The 17437-nt window shown below is 47.4% G+C and overlaps 1 protein-coding gene across 1 annotated transcript; it reads left to right on the top strand.

Annotated features, from left to right (window-relative positions):
- Positions 1-1227: 1227 nt before the first annotated feature.
- LOC119390509 (3-beta-hydroxysteroid sulfotransferase) lies at positions 1228-2184 on the top strand. Its single transcript, XM_037658122.2, has one exon. The coding sequence runs from the start codon at positions 1228-1230 to the stop codon at positions 2182-2184; it is 957 nt and encodes a 318-aa protein (XP_037514050.1).
- Positions 2185-17437: the final 15253 nt, after the last annotated feature.

The raw sequence follows: 17437 nt of genomic DNA on the forward strand, positions 1-17437 counted from the left end.
AACCAAGAGAAAGACACTCTTTCTTTCTGTGAAGTGAAGTTCGCTTAGAAAGAAAAGACGCAAGAGGGCAAGACGGGTGGCGGCACCACGTTGAAGTTCTCGCGCCAGCTAGCCGTGACCTCCGCAATTGCGAGGACGTCTGCTTAAAAGTGTCACTCGTTTTCTGTTATTGGAAATGCATTGCGTTCAGTGCTAATACAGTTCTACGCCTGACTTGGCAGGGCACCGAAAGCATTGAGGGTCTCAAGAATCTAAGATCGCAAAGGGCTTTCGAAATCTACGCCATAACACAGGAGTATGACGCCACAGTAGCATTCAGTTTCTGTTAAAGTGGTAAACCTGTAGCGACGATACTATAAAAAGAGTCGCGAATTGGGTATGTTGGCACCTAACAGCAAAAAAAAAAAAAACTGCGGCGCGAAAGGACACACGGTCGGAACGAGGCGACAAGGACAGGTCTTTGTCTTCAGCGCTCGTCATTGTGTCGTTCCGTCCGTGTGGAAATTCGCGGGGCAGTTTCTTATTATAAAAAATAACTTTATCAGTCCAGGTTTATTTAATGACCATTCACTCTAAGAAAAGAAATGGTGTCATCTTTTCTACGCATGTGACTCCCCCATGTATAACTCCCTTTAGAGAGGCACGCTGATTCTCTTTAGGAGAGTCATGGGATGTATGATTCTCTTTACAAAGGCACGCTAATTCTCTTTTGGAGAGTCGTGCGTCCCAGGACTCTCCTAAAGAGGGTGAACGTGGCTCTCTAAAGAGAGTTACACATAGGAGAGTCACATGTGTGGCAAAGAAGAGTCAGAGGACACCTTTTTTCCTAGAATGTTGACTATGCTATTTAATAATTTTTATGCACCAATAAAAAAAGAAAAAGTGCTTTGAAACAAACGTTTATTATTAATATTAATTGTTGGGGTTTAACGTCCCAAAACCACCATACGATTATGAGAGACGCCGTAGTGGAAGGCTCCGGAAATTTCAACTACCTGAGGTTCTTTAACGTGCACCTAAATTTAAGTAGACGGGCCTCAAGCATTTCCGCCTCCATCGAAAATGCGGCGGGGATTCGATCCCGCGACCTACGGGTCAGCAGTCGAGCACCATAATCACTAGACCCGGCCGTGGCGGGTAACTGAAAAATATATGATACAGTAAACAGCAGACAGAACGTTCGTTTACAAAACTTTGTTCTATGGCTTGCAGAAGCAGCTGAAGACGATGCCGAAACGTCCCAACTACCAGGTAATAGACGGAGTTGCGAGATGCCCCGGTATCACTCTAGACAAGCTAAGAGAGACCCTCGACTTCAGGGCGAAAGAGGGAGACCTCGTGCAATCGACGTTCCCGAAGAGTGGAACGAATTGGCTGATGTACATCACGCACTTAATCCTCAGAGAGGGAGAACCGATGACAAAGTACCAAGACTTCTCGACAGAGTGGCGCTTCATCGAGTACATGAACATCAAGGACTTCACCTCGTCTCTGCCTTTGAGGACATTCGTCACGCACTTTGCGTTGGACAGGCGTACGATGACGGGAGAAGGAAAGTACGTCTACATGGCCCGAAATCCGTGGGACGTTTGCGTATCTTTCTACCACATGGCGAGGACGCTGTACATGTACCGATTCCGAGACGGCAAGTTCGAGGATTTCGTCGACACCTTCGTAAGCGGCAACTTCGGCTACGGCGACTACTTCGAACACGTAGCAGCGGGCTACGCCCTCAGGGAAGAACCGAACGTATTCTTCGTGACCTACGAGGAACTCAAGAAAAACACCCGCGACGTGGCTCTGAGGCTGGCGTATTTCCTGGGAGAGAAGTACGGCCGTGGTCTGGAGGAGGACGAAGCGTTACTCCAGAAACTACTGGAGAGATCGCAGGCCGAAAACATGCGCAAAGTGGTGGTCCTCGACTTGACTGGTAAGGACAACCCGCAGTGGAACGACATGCTCTCGCGCAGGAGGGTACCCAGCGGCGAAGCTCGAGATCCGGAAAGGAACAAGTACGCGTTCGTGAGAAGCGGTAAAGTCGGAAGCTGGAGGGACTACTTCACGCCCGAACTGCTGAGGAAGATGGAGAATCGTATTCGGGAAGTGGAGAAGGAGTCTTCTGTCATGGACCTCTGGAAGGACGTCCGAGCCGAAGCTATTAAGCTCGTGCAGGATGCCGAATAAACGGTCCTATACTCTTGAGGCTGTATATTTATTTCTCGCTTCAATACACTCTTACGTGCGAATATTTATTTATTTATTTATTTGAATACCTAGAGCGTCCGATGTCATTATTATAAAGGCGAAAGAACTCAGTATCATGCACGAAGAACAAACGAAAAAAGAACGAGGAAACAAATTGGTTGTAACTAAAGATATAGAAGCCCACGGCACGCCGTTGCACATCTAGCAATGCCAAAGTTCAGCACTGATTAACTTATTGTGGCAGTAAATTCCTGTCGATCATGATGTATGGGGAAAATGAGCCGTGAAAGGCATCAGTTCTACAGTCAACTTCTCCTATTTTCCTAGAATGGTGGCGTCTTTCGATTAAAAACTAGAGGGCAAAATATAAATTTATCTGTCTAGTTTAACAACGCCGCAATGCATTTTCATGGGCATCTCGAATCGCATGTTTTTATAAGACGGCTTAGCAATTCCCATCCAAGGCCATCCCTACGTGTAGTTATAAAGTGAAGCTACAATCATTGTAAGCAAATGGAAAAGGGCGGTATTGCACGAGTTCGAGCATTTTAGAAAACAATTTACTTCCGAGGCTCCCACACCACACGAGTGTGCACTAATACGGATAGCTCACAACGCAGCTCTCTCTGATAACGGGAGATTCTGACTACGCTTGACAAAGTTCATCGTTTCGGATGTTCTCGCTGTTACGCGTTCAACATGCTCAGTCCGAGTTAGTTTGACTGCAATATGAACCTCAAGATGTTTATAGTCAGTGGCTCTTGATACCTGTACAGTGAGGGTGAGCAGGAGTGATGTGAGGGTGAAGAGAAAGGAGGAGAGGGAAAGAAGGATGGGAGGGGGTAAAGCATGGCATAGCCATTTATAGTATAGTAAAGCGAGGAGTGGGAAAGAGAAGTGAGGGCGAGAAGGAGGGAAAGGGGGAGGGAGGGTGCGCGCATAGTTTAGCGGAGGCGAGTTAGAGGTTGCAGACATGCTAGGGAAGGCCCCTAGCTCCGCTGTTCCCTCAGTATTCGCGCCACTAATACGTAGCTGTTCAAATTTTTTCATCTTTTTTTTTTTGTGAACAGACGTGGATGGATACCCCAAAATCAACCTCGTGTGCCATTTACAGCTCTGATGTAAAAAAAAATGCAGTTTCGCTCGTCTTGCGCGTTATTATAAGAAACAAACAGCGATGTAGGAATGAGCTGCATTTCTATATCAAACAAAAATTCCCGCAGATCCCACTCATCGTGGGAATCGACCTCATGCGAAGCAGTCAGCGAGTAGCAGCATATGCCGGGTTTTTCGCTGTGAGCCCATCGTTACTAGGTGTATCGACGTATTTGTGTAAATGTAGTAGTTATGCGGTGTATCGATGCCTGGTGTGTAAGGGGTGGCTCACGGTCCGACGTAACGTTGGCGCTCACGCTAGAGCAGAGATGAAAGTGTTATCGGAACGAAGTGCATGCTACGGTCTGATGGTGTGCGTATGATAAGTAGCGTTCATCGGCGTATTCGATCAACGCTTGACTATAGCTTGCGTAGTCAATGTTTTTTTTTTACGTTGTTGCGAAACCGGATAGCCAGCACTGCAACCACAATCGGCCTTGCCCTGACATGAAGCTTGTGTGGCGTCTTTTCGTTAATAACGCTGAAGCCCTGGCGAGGCTTTGAGGTAGAATACTCGACTGCCATCCAGAATGCCCGCGCTCGTTTTCAGCTCGAACTGTGATTTTTATACGTTCCTTCTAACGGGATTTTTCGCTCATCGACAGCGCCGTCAACGTCTGCCGAGTATTTTGTGCGACAGGAGCTCCTCAACGCTTCCGCATTAATATTTCCGAAGTCTAGTATCGCTGTTCCTGGGCTGATATTTGCTGTGAATTACCAGTGGCACATACCAGTACACCACGAGCCGTGTTATGCGCGCATGTGCCACACGTGTCTAGTGGGAAGGGTTTCGTGACGTACGCGGCAGGCAATTCACGTTATTCATGTCATGACCTGTGAATCGTGTTCGTCATACACACATGTCCTCCTATGCCAATTTTGGTACATACCAAGTTAAGGAGACAACCAGAAGAGCGCCCGGGCGTAGGCGGCTAGGTAGATAGTGTGGAGATAGGTTTGCGAGACGCTTACCCTACGAGGTGACCGGCAAGGGACGCGACGTTCTCCACTGCCGCAGCGAACGAAGACGCTACGGCCGGGTTCGTCGATTCTCCGGCACGGCGCAGAAAAGGCACTCGAGGCAGGAGGTCAACAGACAACACGGGTTTATTAACCCAAGATGCAGCACAGTACGACAGTCACGGGCTTGCAGGCCGTAAAGGGAACTCCGCAAGACCGATCGAGTACGCTTGCCAGCGGCGCTACGACACTCACACAAAGGGCAGCAGTCGAGCACACGAACGAGAAGCCGCCTGCTAGAGCAGCGCGTCAACCTCCCGTGCTAGCCTGAAAGCATCTTACGCAGGCAAGCCCGCGCCAGACAGAAGCGAGCTCAAGGGGGAAGGGGGTTGTCACTGGCGGCCAATGAGGACAGGCGTTGCGCAGTGACGTAAGCTAGCTTGGTGGCGTGAGCATGTCGAGGCATGCCCGGACGCGTGCCCGCGCGCCGGGAAGCCGACGCATGGCTCGCGCCAGACAAAGAGGCCTGGCGCTGCCAATTAACGGCGATCCCCGGCGCTCGAGCCGCGCGGGGCCAACACACGCGCTAGCTGGGGAACGAGGCGCCAAAGAGGAGGGCGCGCTCGATTCCCACATTAGATAGAAAACAACGGTCAATGTGCCTTTGGTTCGCTGATAAATGCATCGCATTTAAAAACCAAATAGAAAGATGGGTGGTGTAGATAGAATGTGCGATAAGTGTTGCTTATACAGAGGTGCCTCATAGTGGCTGGCCGACGTTTTTGGTAGGTGGACCTACCATTGTGAAAAGACGCCCCTTAATTGTTGGCGGGTCAATCTTAAAGGCGTAGTGGTTGACGGCACGTGGTGACTTATCTTTCAGTGCATGCATTTTGGGCTTTAGGACGGATTAAAATGCGCACGCTAAAAGATAGGCCGCACAATGTTATGACCCATTGCAATGACATAGTGAAGGCAGCAGAATTCTGCTAAGAAGTGTACAGTTCGCAGGTAAGTGATCATTCATGCTCTAATGAAATTAAAGGAGAACAAGCCACCGAAGTTCAATGCATAACAACGAAGGAGGTTATAAAAAAGTATGGAAGATTTTGCCCCGCGGGAAAGCGGCCGGAAAAGACGGCATAGCGGCATATCTTACATTACAGATTCTTGCGACGCCCTACACTCAGTGCCAGAAAACCTCAAATGCGCCAGGAGCTCAAAACGACATTATATTGTTGCGTGGTTTTACCTACGCTAAGAGGGCATAGTGGGATATACCCTGAAAAGGGAGCTCAAAAAGAGGTGAAGAAGTCGACGTTGTGTTGTGAGCTGTGCTGTGGCTTGATACTGACTCAGTATTGTATTTTCCCCGTAACATTTTTGGTGGAGGTGCGGGATACTTTTTTTTTTTTTTTGACGACGGAGCTCCGCAGTGGACGCCTCCTTACTGCACAAGAATGCACAAGAATAGAGACGTAATAGACGGAGAAATATAGACCGATCACTTTACTTTCGATGTTATGCAAAATGTTCGCGAAGGTAATTTGAAACGGATAAGAGAAACGCTAGTCATTAACCAACCTAGAGGGCAAGCCGGTTTCAGACAAGGTATTCTACAATGGATCACAGCCATGCGATCAATCAGGTAATTGAGAAATCTGCTGAGCAGTACAAGCCCCTTTATATGCCTTTCATATACTGCGAAAAAACGTTCCACTCAGCGGAGATATCAGCAGCCTTGAAGCATGATGTCAGCAAGGAATACTTGAGCGAAAGCAGGCGGAACTGTTCGAGGGACTCCTTTCTTTGTTAGATACAGCCTAATGAATCCAACGAACAGTTACGCCGACGAAAGCATACGGGACATTATTAGTTGCTTTTTGGTTGTAGTGTGGTAACTATGGCATAAATTGAAATCAAATGAAGTGGGCCGAAAATCTCCTTCGCCGTCGGTGGGGCACGAACCCACAACCTTCAAATTACACGTCCTATGCTCTGCCAAATGAGCTACGACGGCGGGCGTTCCCCCATCCCCCCTTTTTTTAGGTATTTATGTGCGTGTAATCCCTGGCAGTTTTAGCCAGCGCCATTCGTAGCCAAAGAAATCGAGTAGTGTGGAACACTCTTTTAAATGCAAATCCAAAAAAATGGCAGGAAGTGGAATATGGAAGCTTGCGATGAAAAAATCCGTAAAGAGGGGGTGGGTGCTCGAGCCGACGTTTCGACAAGTGGACTTGTCTTCTTCTAGGCTGGACCTTCAAGGCTGGAACTTGGAGGTTCCAGCCTTGAAGAAGACAAGTCCACTTGTCGAAACGTCGGCTCGAGCACCCACCCCCTCTTTACGGATTTTTTCATCTTTTAAATGCAAGCATTTCTTAGTGGACGAAAGGCCCTTTGAGCATTTCTATCTATCTATCTATCTATCTATCTATCTATCTATCTATCTATCTATCTATCTATCTATCTATCTATCTATCTATCTATCTATCTATCTATCTATCTATCTATCTATCTATCTATCTATCTATCTATCTATCTATCTATCTATCTATCTATCTATCTATCTTACGGAGAGCGCACGGCTTCAGGCATCGCCGAACATTCTAATTATAGACAACTCCTTCATTTTCAGCGGACCGAATGTGAGTCGTGCGGCTTCTCTAATTTCTATCTAGCCGTCTACGTCTGGGCGCTCTCTTGTACGCCTCCTCAACTTCACATATACCAAAATCGGCATAGGGGGACATGAGTGTATGAAGAACACGATGCACAGGTGATGCCATGAATAACGTGACATGCCTGCCGCGTATGTAGATACGTCATGAAGCTCTTTCGCCCAGTCACGTCTGGCCCATACCCGCATAGCACGGCCCATGGTGTGCTGGTATGCGCCCCAGGTGTTTCGCAGTTTATATGAACCCGGGAACAGAAAAAGTAGACGTCGAAAACTTTATAGGATGCTATGTGTGGGTTAAATAACCGAGAGAGATACCGGTTCTTTTAGTTGGTGATTTTAATGTGGCAGACAAACGCTGAAAAGCGTGATGCAACGAGCAATACAGATCAATAACAGACGTGTTACAACAAATTAAGATCAGTTTGAACAGCTTGAGATCAGTTTTGGTGGTTGTGCTCGTCTAAACTTCCATTGAGGTTGTCGTGTTGGCTATACGAATCATAATAATGTAACAAACATTACATATGTACTCCTATGACTCAGCATGCAAGCTTTAATGTAGCGTTGCTCGTCCCCGCACAAATACGCCAGCGAACGCTGCTTACACTACGTTTCGACAAAAGTGACATACCAGCTGTAACGTGCTGCCAACGTGACGTCGGAACATAAACACAAGTGTAGTTAACGTGCCTGATAAGCCCACGATATGTATACGGCTACTGAAATTACACAAAAACGTCGATTTAACTCGTAAGACTTGGCTCAAAGCCAAAAAAAAAATCGGCATAACGAGCCACTCGCTGACTGCTTCGTATGAAATCGATTCCCACAATACGTGGGATCTGCTGGAATTTTTTCTAGAAATGGGTGTGCAAAAATTCGAACGCTCCCTACAACATTCGCGTATAAACAACTGTCCTCAAGTTTATAAGTAAGGTGTTACTTAACAAGTTTTTCTATGTTAGTCGTTTCGATGTGACTTAAGCGGCAGCGGAATAGTTACGCCTTCTCGTCGAGTTCGTTTGCGAGGACAAGGGCTGGGCAGAGATACTCAGAAGAGTATTCCGGAATACAGATATCGAAATACATGAACTGGAAGCCTAGAATACAGATACTGAGATACATTTGCCTTTAACGTAACGGGATATTTCGGAGATACTTTTGCAATAAGACGAAAAAAGTATTCCGGAATACAGTTACAGCGATAAAATACTGTAATACTTTTTTATTTCAAGGATCTCATACTACGCAAAGACACTTGTTAGTGCAGCATAATGTTGTAGTTAAAGTTACAGCGCATCGAAACGTTCAGTTCACTTATTTATTTATTACAGTACCCTCAACGCCATTAAGACATTGCAGGGGAAGAGGGTGGACAAAGTACATAATTAGTAATAATGACATAATTACAAGTATCAATTGCAATAAAAATACATTATTTCACAGCAACAGTAACAAGGATTGGACACCGAAATCGACATACTTGGCGAACAAACTAAGCTATGCTAGAAATAGCACACTTTAAGCAAATCACTCGAATCACTAATGAACACCAGTGAATTGAGAAAAAGCACACATTTATTTTGAAGGTCTGCTTTGTTGAGAAGGTTGCTGTGTAGGCTTCTCAAATAGGCTGTCTTCTAACAGCGTCGGTTCAGCCTCAGCACAAGACTCACGAAAGAAAAAAAGTCTGTCTACCGCTGAAGGCGAGCACAAATTCGTGTTATAGTGAATAAATATCGCCTTCATAGCCGTATTGCCCTGCAGCGTGGCGATATCTCTTCTCGGGTCATCTAGATACCGAAACACTACCGCCCTCACTTGGGTTGTTCTGACCGTTGAGAATCCGAAGTCTGTCCCCATCTTCCGAACCCTCAGCCGTCTGACCCTGTCGGCTTCAATGAAGCTGTCACCACCACCGACGCTACCAGCACCCATTTCAGAAAGCCGCAACAGACGAAGTCGGCTCCGGCGGTGGGGGAGCCTGCTACCACAAAAGACCGTTTCACGCATGTAATCAATTAGGAACGCACCCTGACATCGGAGAGGTGGCTGAAAGCGCGTCAAAGATAGCCATCTTCTAGTCACTTCCGCCGCGACTACGGGAACTGCTTTTGGAAATGCCGCCGCTTTGATAACTGAACGCACGCGAAGCATTAAAGCCTGTTCCAAGGCGGTATCCGCGCGGGGGGGTGGCGAAGTAATGGTTTGCCACCCGAAAAAAATTAGGCGTGCTACACTGACCTTGAGAGACAGCGACTTTCGTCGGCAGAGGCCGACAAAACTGCCCCCGCAATTCTGCCGTCTGCGGCGTCGCGCGCTTTACCACATGGACCATTCTGTGCTTGAGGGGAAACCATCGCCGCCCTGTCTGTCGGCGACCGGCGGCGCGACCTTGCTTGTCTTGGCACAAAAAAGAAAAAAAAAACGCCATTCCCCCATTGGAAACACGCCTCAACTCATTTCCGACACAAAATGCAATGTAACGAGATACCGGTGTCCTGCATAGTATCGCGATACAGGCGATACATCGTAAATGTATTTCACTACTGAGATACAAATATATTTTTCAAATGTATCTCGATGCAGAAATACAGATACTCAAAAGTATCTCTGAAATACTATCGCGATACTCTTGTATCGCGATACTGCCCAGCCCTGGCGAGGACGACATGGGCCTCGGTCATGACGTTAAAACAAAAAATACCCGTATATTTTATAGTACAGCGCAGAACATTGTGAGCACAGCAAATAAAAGCCGTTATTCCGAGTACAGTTGTGTCGGCTGAGACAGCGACCTGATTGCGCTGTGGGCGTACAGTGCATCCTTGATATAAAAACCGTAGCTTTTTCTCTACAAAAGTGTAACCTGCCAATCGTGCCGCTACGCTGACGAAGAGCTTCAGCTTTAATGCTCCGAGTGAAAAGCAATCAGAACTCGAGCAGGGACTGCTGGCAGCTGGCGCTGTTGGATTCCAGCGAAACAAAGATGTTTGTGCGCGAGTCTGCGAGTTACTAATGAGTTTCCCGGCTTGGTCGCGCGGGAATGACATCCCTCGCAGGAAAAAACACGACCTCGCACGTCCTGTGCAACAGTATAACTCCAGTGACGCTCGAAGAGTAATTTCGGACAATTAACTTGTTCTGGCAAACGAACAACAGGTAAGCAGCCTTTGCCTTGAGACAATATAAGAGTGCAATGCGAGGTCTATTATTCCCAAAAATGATGCTTAGTCTAAATATATTTCTCTTAGGGGGCTTTCTTTTCGCTTTTTCTGGGTATTTTACTTTACCCAACATTTCTGCTCAAGATGTTAGCGCGGTCGCCTGGAAGCTTCCTTGGGTACTACGATGTTGTTGTTACTGGGAATAACGGTTAATACACCGGGCCCGTATTCACACAAAGCACTTACGCTACAAATGTTCGTAAGAGAAAATTTCAGCCAATCCTGATGCCCGACATATTATTAGCGAAGGCGGATGGCCAATGAAAAGGAGCGCTTACGATAGAAAGTTTCGTGAATTCGGCCCCTGCTTCATGGTAGTTTCGTAAAGCAAAACGTATTCGGCACTTCACTGTAGTTCACTGCGTTATCGATTTTAGGGGTGCTATGCAGGATGGCCCGAGTTTGGCGAAACTCGGGATCTTTCCGAGCTCTAGCGACACCCCCTTTTGAACGAGCTAATAGTACGAGAAGGTGAAATCCATCCCTCAGCGCGCGCTCCGTTCCATTGGTTACGATGGAACGCGGCGTCACGTCAAGGGCGGTCGAGAAGGTTCGGTGGTGTCGTCAAACTTCTTTCATTTGTTTGTCGTTCCACTGAGTGCAGAAGTGCACCCATGCAACAAAAGTGGCAGGAAGCTCTACTAGCTATATTTTTTATGTGTGCGCGGGCCGTTTGAATTCATTTTCAAGCGTTTAATGTCTGCAATCCTGTATCCTGTAGGAGAGTCAGCATCGTGTCCTCTGAGATTAGTTCCGACCGAGCGCCTTATAATACGGCGGCTAGAGCTAATCGCCGAGGCCACGTGTATAATCACCATGGTCGGCCTGTACATTCTAGCGCGTTGCTCGGCCGGCGCGCGCCCTCGTCGTTCTCTTCTTCATCGTCTGCTCGCTCCCAGAGCACGTGCGCCCGGCTGATTAGCTAACTGCCTGGGCGGTATACCTAGCTAAGTAAGGGCGTGCTATGACGAAGCTGATTAGGCCAAATCATGCGAAGGCTGAGCTAACTAAGCCACGTCTTACTAAGACCATGCTAATGAAGTCGTGTAAAGCTAGGAACAAGGTAATTAAGATGATGCTAACTAACACGACGCTAATTAAGAGCATGTAATTAAAACCAAGATAATCAGGACCTTACTCACCGAGATCGTGTTAATTAGGATTATGCTAAGTACGCCTGTACTATTCATGACCTTGCGAATTAAACCTGAGTAATAAATGCCGTCGTAATTAAGACACTATAAATTAATGTTAACTAACACAACGCTAATTAGGAGCGTGTTAATTAGGATCGTGCTCATTAGAATTATGCTAATTACCTCTGTACTATTCAGGACCTTGCGAAATAAACCTGAGTCATTAATGCCGTGGTAATTAAGACACTATAAATTAATGTTAACTAACACAACGCTAATTAGGAGCGTGTTAATTAGGATCGTGCTCACTAGAATTATGCTAATTACCTCTGTACTGTTCAGGACCTTGCGAAATAAACCTGAGTCATTAATGCCGCTGTAATTAAAACATCGACAGTTAGTGCTAATTAGCACGACGCTAATTAGGAGCGTGTACTTAAAACCAAGATAATGAAGATCTTACTCACTGAAGTCATGTTAATTAGGTTCGTGCTAATTAGTATTATGCTAATTACCTCCGTGCTATTCAGGACTTTGCGAATTAAACCTGGGTAATCGTTGTCGTGGTAATTAAAACATTAACAATTAAGAAAGGACATTCAATATCATGTTAGTTATGACCTACTTAATCAATAGCACCAATATTGAGACCGAACTGGCACGGTCATTACTCCGAAGCAGACCAAGCATACTGAGTAGTCGAACCACGTAAAAAGCTGGAAGAAGTTTGGTGATCACAAGCTCTTCCGATGGCTCCAGCCTTTGCACAAGTAGTGCAAGCTGACCAAATTATTTTATATGCAAAGAAGCTGCTGAGTAGCGTCCACCGCATAAAACACTTGACAAGCACACTGGCACTATGACAGTTACGAGTTGAACTGGGGCCTTTTCAGAATCAACGAGTTTGCGCCCGAGTTCGCGCGTCAATCAGTTTGATTGACAGACGCCCGCGGCAAAGAGAGGGTCCGCCCACCGCGTTTCCTCTTGCCAAGGAACAGTGCTCGCGACGCAACACAAGCGAGCGGCACGATTCATCTATGAGCCTAATCGCACAGACTATGCACACGCGCACGAAGAACTAAAGGTTATATCATCACGTGGCTACGATGTCTGGCATTCACTTTCACCGCTCTCACGACGTACCACTCACAGCTACGAAGCAAGCGCCCCTGGTGGGATTTTTGGCGAGAACTATTTCCTTGTTCATTATTTACTTGTTTGTTGAGGGATTGTTTCTACCGATTTGCTACTACAGAAAAATCTTCAGACGTGTAATGTAAGTATAGCAGTAACCTGTCCGTTTATTTATCTGTAATATTCCAGAGAAGCGAAACGAGCTGCACCAGAGTGCTGCGCGTGAGCCCTTGTTGCCTTAGAGAGTGGAAATTTCCATGCTGCAGGTGGAAAGAAAGAATTTTCCGAAAGAGGACAAACGCCTACGAACACGCCCGTGGGAGGCGCAATGATCAGTTGGCAAAAAGATAGCGCGACAATCACGCTGACGTCGCTGCACAGTCAAAATGTTGACTGAGTGGTGGCGCCGACGCGTTCGCACGCGGTGTTCCTTTGAAAACCGCCGCAAACGCCACGCGTGCGTTTGTGACGCCATTCTCGTTCTTGTAGCCTTTTTTATCAACGCTGCTATCGCGTGCTCCGCACTGTCTTCCTGTCATGACCACCGTAATGCAAGCTCGGATCAAACTCGTGTGCCCGAGAAGCTCGGGCCATCCTGCATAGCACCCTAGTACTTGATTTCTTTTTATACTTATGCTGTACCAGCTTTGTGACTTCCACAAAAAGAGGAAGAAATTATCTCTAGAGCGGTCTCCGTGGGGGTTTGAACACATGCCGTTGAAGCCATGCGCGCCTGACGGCTGAGCGCGATGAACACTGAGCTGTCGCGCAACACCAGTGCATGAGTGCTATGCAGGATGGCCCGAGCTTCTCGGGCACACGAGTTTGCTCCGAGCTTGCATTACGGTGGTCATGACAGGAAGACAGTGCGGAGCACGCGATCGAAGCGTTGATAAAAACGGCTAAAAGAGCGAGAATGGCGTCACAAACGCATGCGCGGCATTTGCGGCGGTTCTCAAAGGAATACCGCGTGCGAACGCGTCAGCGCCGCCACTCAGTCAACATTTTGACAGTGCAGCAACGTCAGCGTGATTGTCGCGCTATCTTTTTGCCAACTGATGATCGCGCCTCCCACGGGCGTGTTCGTGGGCGTTTGTCCTCTTTCGGAAAATTCTTTCGTTCCACCTAGTGTATGGAAATTTCCACTCTCGAGGGCAACAAGGGCGACCACGCAGCACTCTGGTGCAGCTCGTTTCGCTTCTCTGGAATATTACAGATAAATAAATGGACAGGTTGCTGCTATATACTTACATTACACGTATGAACATTTTTTTGTATTAGCGAATCGGTAGAAACAGTGCCTCCGCAAATAAGTAATAGTAACATTTCTCGCCGCAAATCCCACCAGGGGCACTAGCTTCATAGCTGTGAGTGGTAAACTGAATGCGAGACATCGTAGCCACGTGATGATATAGCCTTTAGTTTTTCGTGCCTGTGTGCATAGTCTGTGCGATGAAGCTCATAGATGAATCGTGCCGCTCGCTGGCGTTGTTGCGGGAGCACTGCTCCTCGGCAAGAGGGAACGCGGTGGGCGGACCCGCTCTTCGCCGCGGGCGTCTGTCAATCAAATTGATTGACGCGCGAACTCGGGCACAAACTCGTTGATTCTGAAAAGGCCCCAGTTCAACTCGTGACTGCCATAGTGCCGGTGTGCCTGTCAAGTGTTTCATGCGGTGGACGCTACTCAGCAGCTTCTTTGCATATAAAATAATTTGTTCAGCTTGCAGTGCTTGTGCAGGGCTTGGGCCATCGGTGGAGCTTGTGATCACCTAGCTTCTTCCACCTTTTTACGTGGCTCCTTTATACTCAATCTGCTTGATCTGCTTCGGTGTAATCACCGTGTCAGTTCGGTCTCAGTATTGGTGCTATTGCTTAGGGAGGTCTTAACTAACATTATACTGAATAGTCATTTCTTAATTGTTAATATTTTAATTACCACGACATTAAAGGGGTACTGACACAAAATTTCGCGGCCGAGATAGCCTGCTGGATCGATTCCCGTGTACGTGCGTGTACCATCTGCAAAATATCGACAGCGAATAAAGCTGGGAAGGTATTTTATATGAATTTTGAAGTTCGCGAGCGCGATCCAGCATTATAGGCCGCACCTAGTGCATTGACACCCTCGGAGGTGACCCGAGGTGACCCCCCTACTTCCCCTACGTAGTCGTTGCAGCCGGCACAAGTTACGATGACGTCGTAGCCGCCATTTCTGTTTTGACGCGCTTCCCGACGAATCGCTCCTCGCCAGCGGGTCAAACCTGAAGTGATTTGCCACGTCGAAAATTCCTTCGATCCCCGCCGCAAGAAAATCGTCGCCATCAGACGACGATGAGCCCGACGACGACAGAACGCGCGGAAATGCGTCACTGTTCTGTGTGCTCACGTGACCGAGCGTTTCACTCGCTAGGTGGTGATAGTTGCACCCGGCGGCTTGCCGTTTTTGGAGCTCTGTCAAACCGAAACTGAGGCTGTGTCGGTAATGAGGAGCTTGTAATTAATTATCTGTCGCGCGCTGCAGCAAACGATGTGCCGTGTTATGACTAACAGGCCCCCAGCAACACATTGCAGGAAAAAAACGCGGGGCGAAAATTTTTGTGTCAGGACTCCTTTAATGAAGTACAGATGTAATTAGAAGAAGAATAATTAGCACGATTCCAATTAACACGTCTTCGGTGAGTAAGGTCTTGATTATCTTTCTTTTAATTACACGCTTCTAATCTAATTATCGTCGTGTTAATTAGCATTAATTGATAATGTTTTAAATACCGCGCCATTATTTACTCAGTTTTAATTCGCAAGGTCCTGAATAGTGCAGAGGTAATTAGCGTAATCCTAATGAGCACGATCCTAATTATCATGTTCATAATTAGCGTCATGTTAATTAACAACTAATAATAATGTCTTAAGTACCACGGCATTAATTACACAGGTTTAATTTGCAAGGTCCTGAATGGTACATAGGCAATTAGCATATTCGTAATTAGAACGATCCTAATTAACACGATCTCGGCGAGTAAGGTCTTTATTATCTTGGTTTTAATTACACGATCCTAATTAGCGTCATGTTATTTATCGTGATCTCAATTACCTTGTTCTTAGCTTTACACGACTTCATTAGCATGGTCTTAGTAAGACGTAACTTAGTTAGCTCGACCTTAGCAAGATTTTGCCTAATCAGCTTCGTCATAACACGTCCTGACTCAGCTAGCTATACCGCCCAGCCAATTAGCTAATCAGCCGGGCGCACGTGCTCTGGGACCGAGCAGACGATGAAGAAGAGAACGACGAGGGCGCGCGCCGGCCGAGCAACGCGCTAGAATGTACAGGCCGACCATGGTGATTATACACGTGGCCTCGGCGATTAGCTCTAGCCGCGGTGTTGTAAGGCGCTCGGTCGGAACTAATCTCGGAGGCCACGGTGCTGATTATTCTAAAGGATACTTGTTGCAGGCATTAAACGCTTGAAAATGAATTCAAATGGCCCGCGCACACATAAAAAATATAGTTAGTAGAGTTTTCTGCCACTTTTCCTGCATGGGTGCACGTCTGCACTCAGTTTAACGACAAACAAATGAAAGAAGGTGCCTCTAGTTTTACGACACCACCTAACCTACTCGACCACCCTTGACGTGACGCCGCGTTCCATCGTAACCAATGGAACGGAGCGCGCGCTGAGGGATGGATTTCGGCTTATCGTACTATTAGCTCGTTCAAAAGGGGGTGTCGCCAGAGCTCGGAAAGATACCGAGTTTCGCCAAACTCGGGCCATCCTGCATAGCACCCCAGTACAGCGGACGACCGTTCAAGTTCGTGCATCGCGTTGGAAAGATGGCCGCAACTTTGCGTGTTGTCCTTCCGTGAGACAGTCGTGAAATTCAAGGACGACCGTACAGCCAGTGCGGTACAAAGAGGCGTGCGCGACTACAACGATTACAATGGCCTCAAACATCCTGACACCTACTGGCAACGTATTTTGGAGGGCATGAATAAAAGCAGTTATCTCGTGGTCACGCGTGAAACTATAGCGTCAGTGTTGCCAGATAGTGAGCACAGCCTGCATTACCTCGCTTCTAAAGGAAGGCACTTGCTTTCCTGACGAAGACAAGTCTTCTTGTCGAAACTTTGGCATCTGCGACATTCCCCGTTCAACGATTTTTTAGTCACCTTTATTTGAAATGTATTTCCAGGTTTTCCTTTTATTACAGGAGCGAAATTTACACACCCTTTTATTTCCAAGGTGTAAAGACAAGACCATCACTTAATCTGATTATGTCGCTTCCTTTGGCACCTTCAGTTTTGGTAGAACACGAGCAAAATGCCTTTCAGGACTACGCAAGGTGACGCTAGCAACCTTCCGCTGTACAGATCGGCGTTCGAATTCTTGTTTTAGCAAATCTTTCTGATTAACGTCGGCTAAATTTGAACGAGCCAAGTAAAGTTCACCGCTTGCTTCTTTCATTCCGCCGCGTCTCCTTCCTCCACAAAATGTCAGTGAAGTAACACGCTGCCGTCTCTATGGCCCCAACACAGTAACCACTAATTGCCAGGCAACTACTTCGGGATCCGATGAGATAAGCTTCTCGGCTCTTCTGCGCCGTGGAGCAGCGTTTGCGCTCTCCTTCCCCATGGCGTTACCCACCTGCAAACGCCAGTCAGAGGCGCTATCAAGCGGCCCCGGCGCAGTGTCAGCTACGACTGTACAGCGAAGGCGAATAGCTGCGCGCGTACTGGCGCCACTGTGTCTACCAGGGGCGTAGCCAGAAATTTTTTTCGGGGGGGGGGGGGGGGGGGGGGTTCAACCATACTTTATGTATGTTCGTGCGTGCGTTTGTATGTGTGCGTGCCTATATACGCAAGCAAAACTGAAAAATTTCGGGGGGGGGTTGAACCCCCCCCCAACCCCCCCCCCCCCCCCCCCTTGGATACGCCCCTGGTGT

Source organism: Rhipicephalus sanguineus, chromosome 4, assembly GCF_013339695.2.
Source record: "Rhipicephalus sanguineus isolate Rsan-2018 chromosome 4, BIME_Rsan_1.4, whole genome shotgun sequence".
In the NCBI taxonomy this organism is placed as follows: Eukaryota; Metazoa; Arthropoda; class Arachnida; order Ixodida; family Ixodidae; genus Rhipicephalus; species Rhipicephalus sanguineus.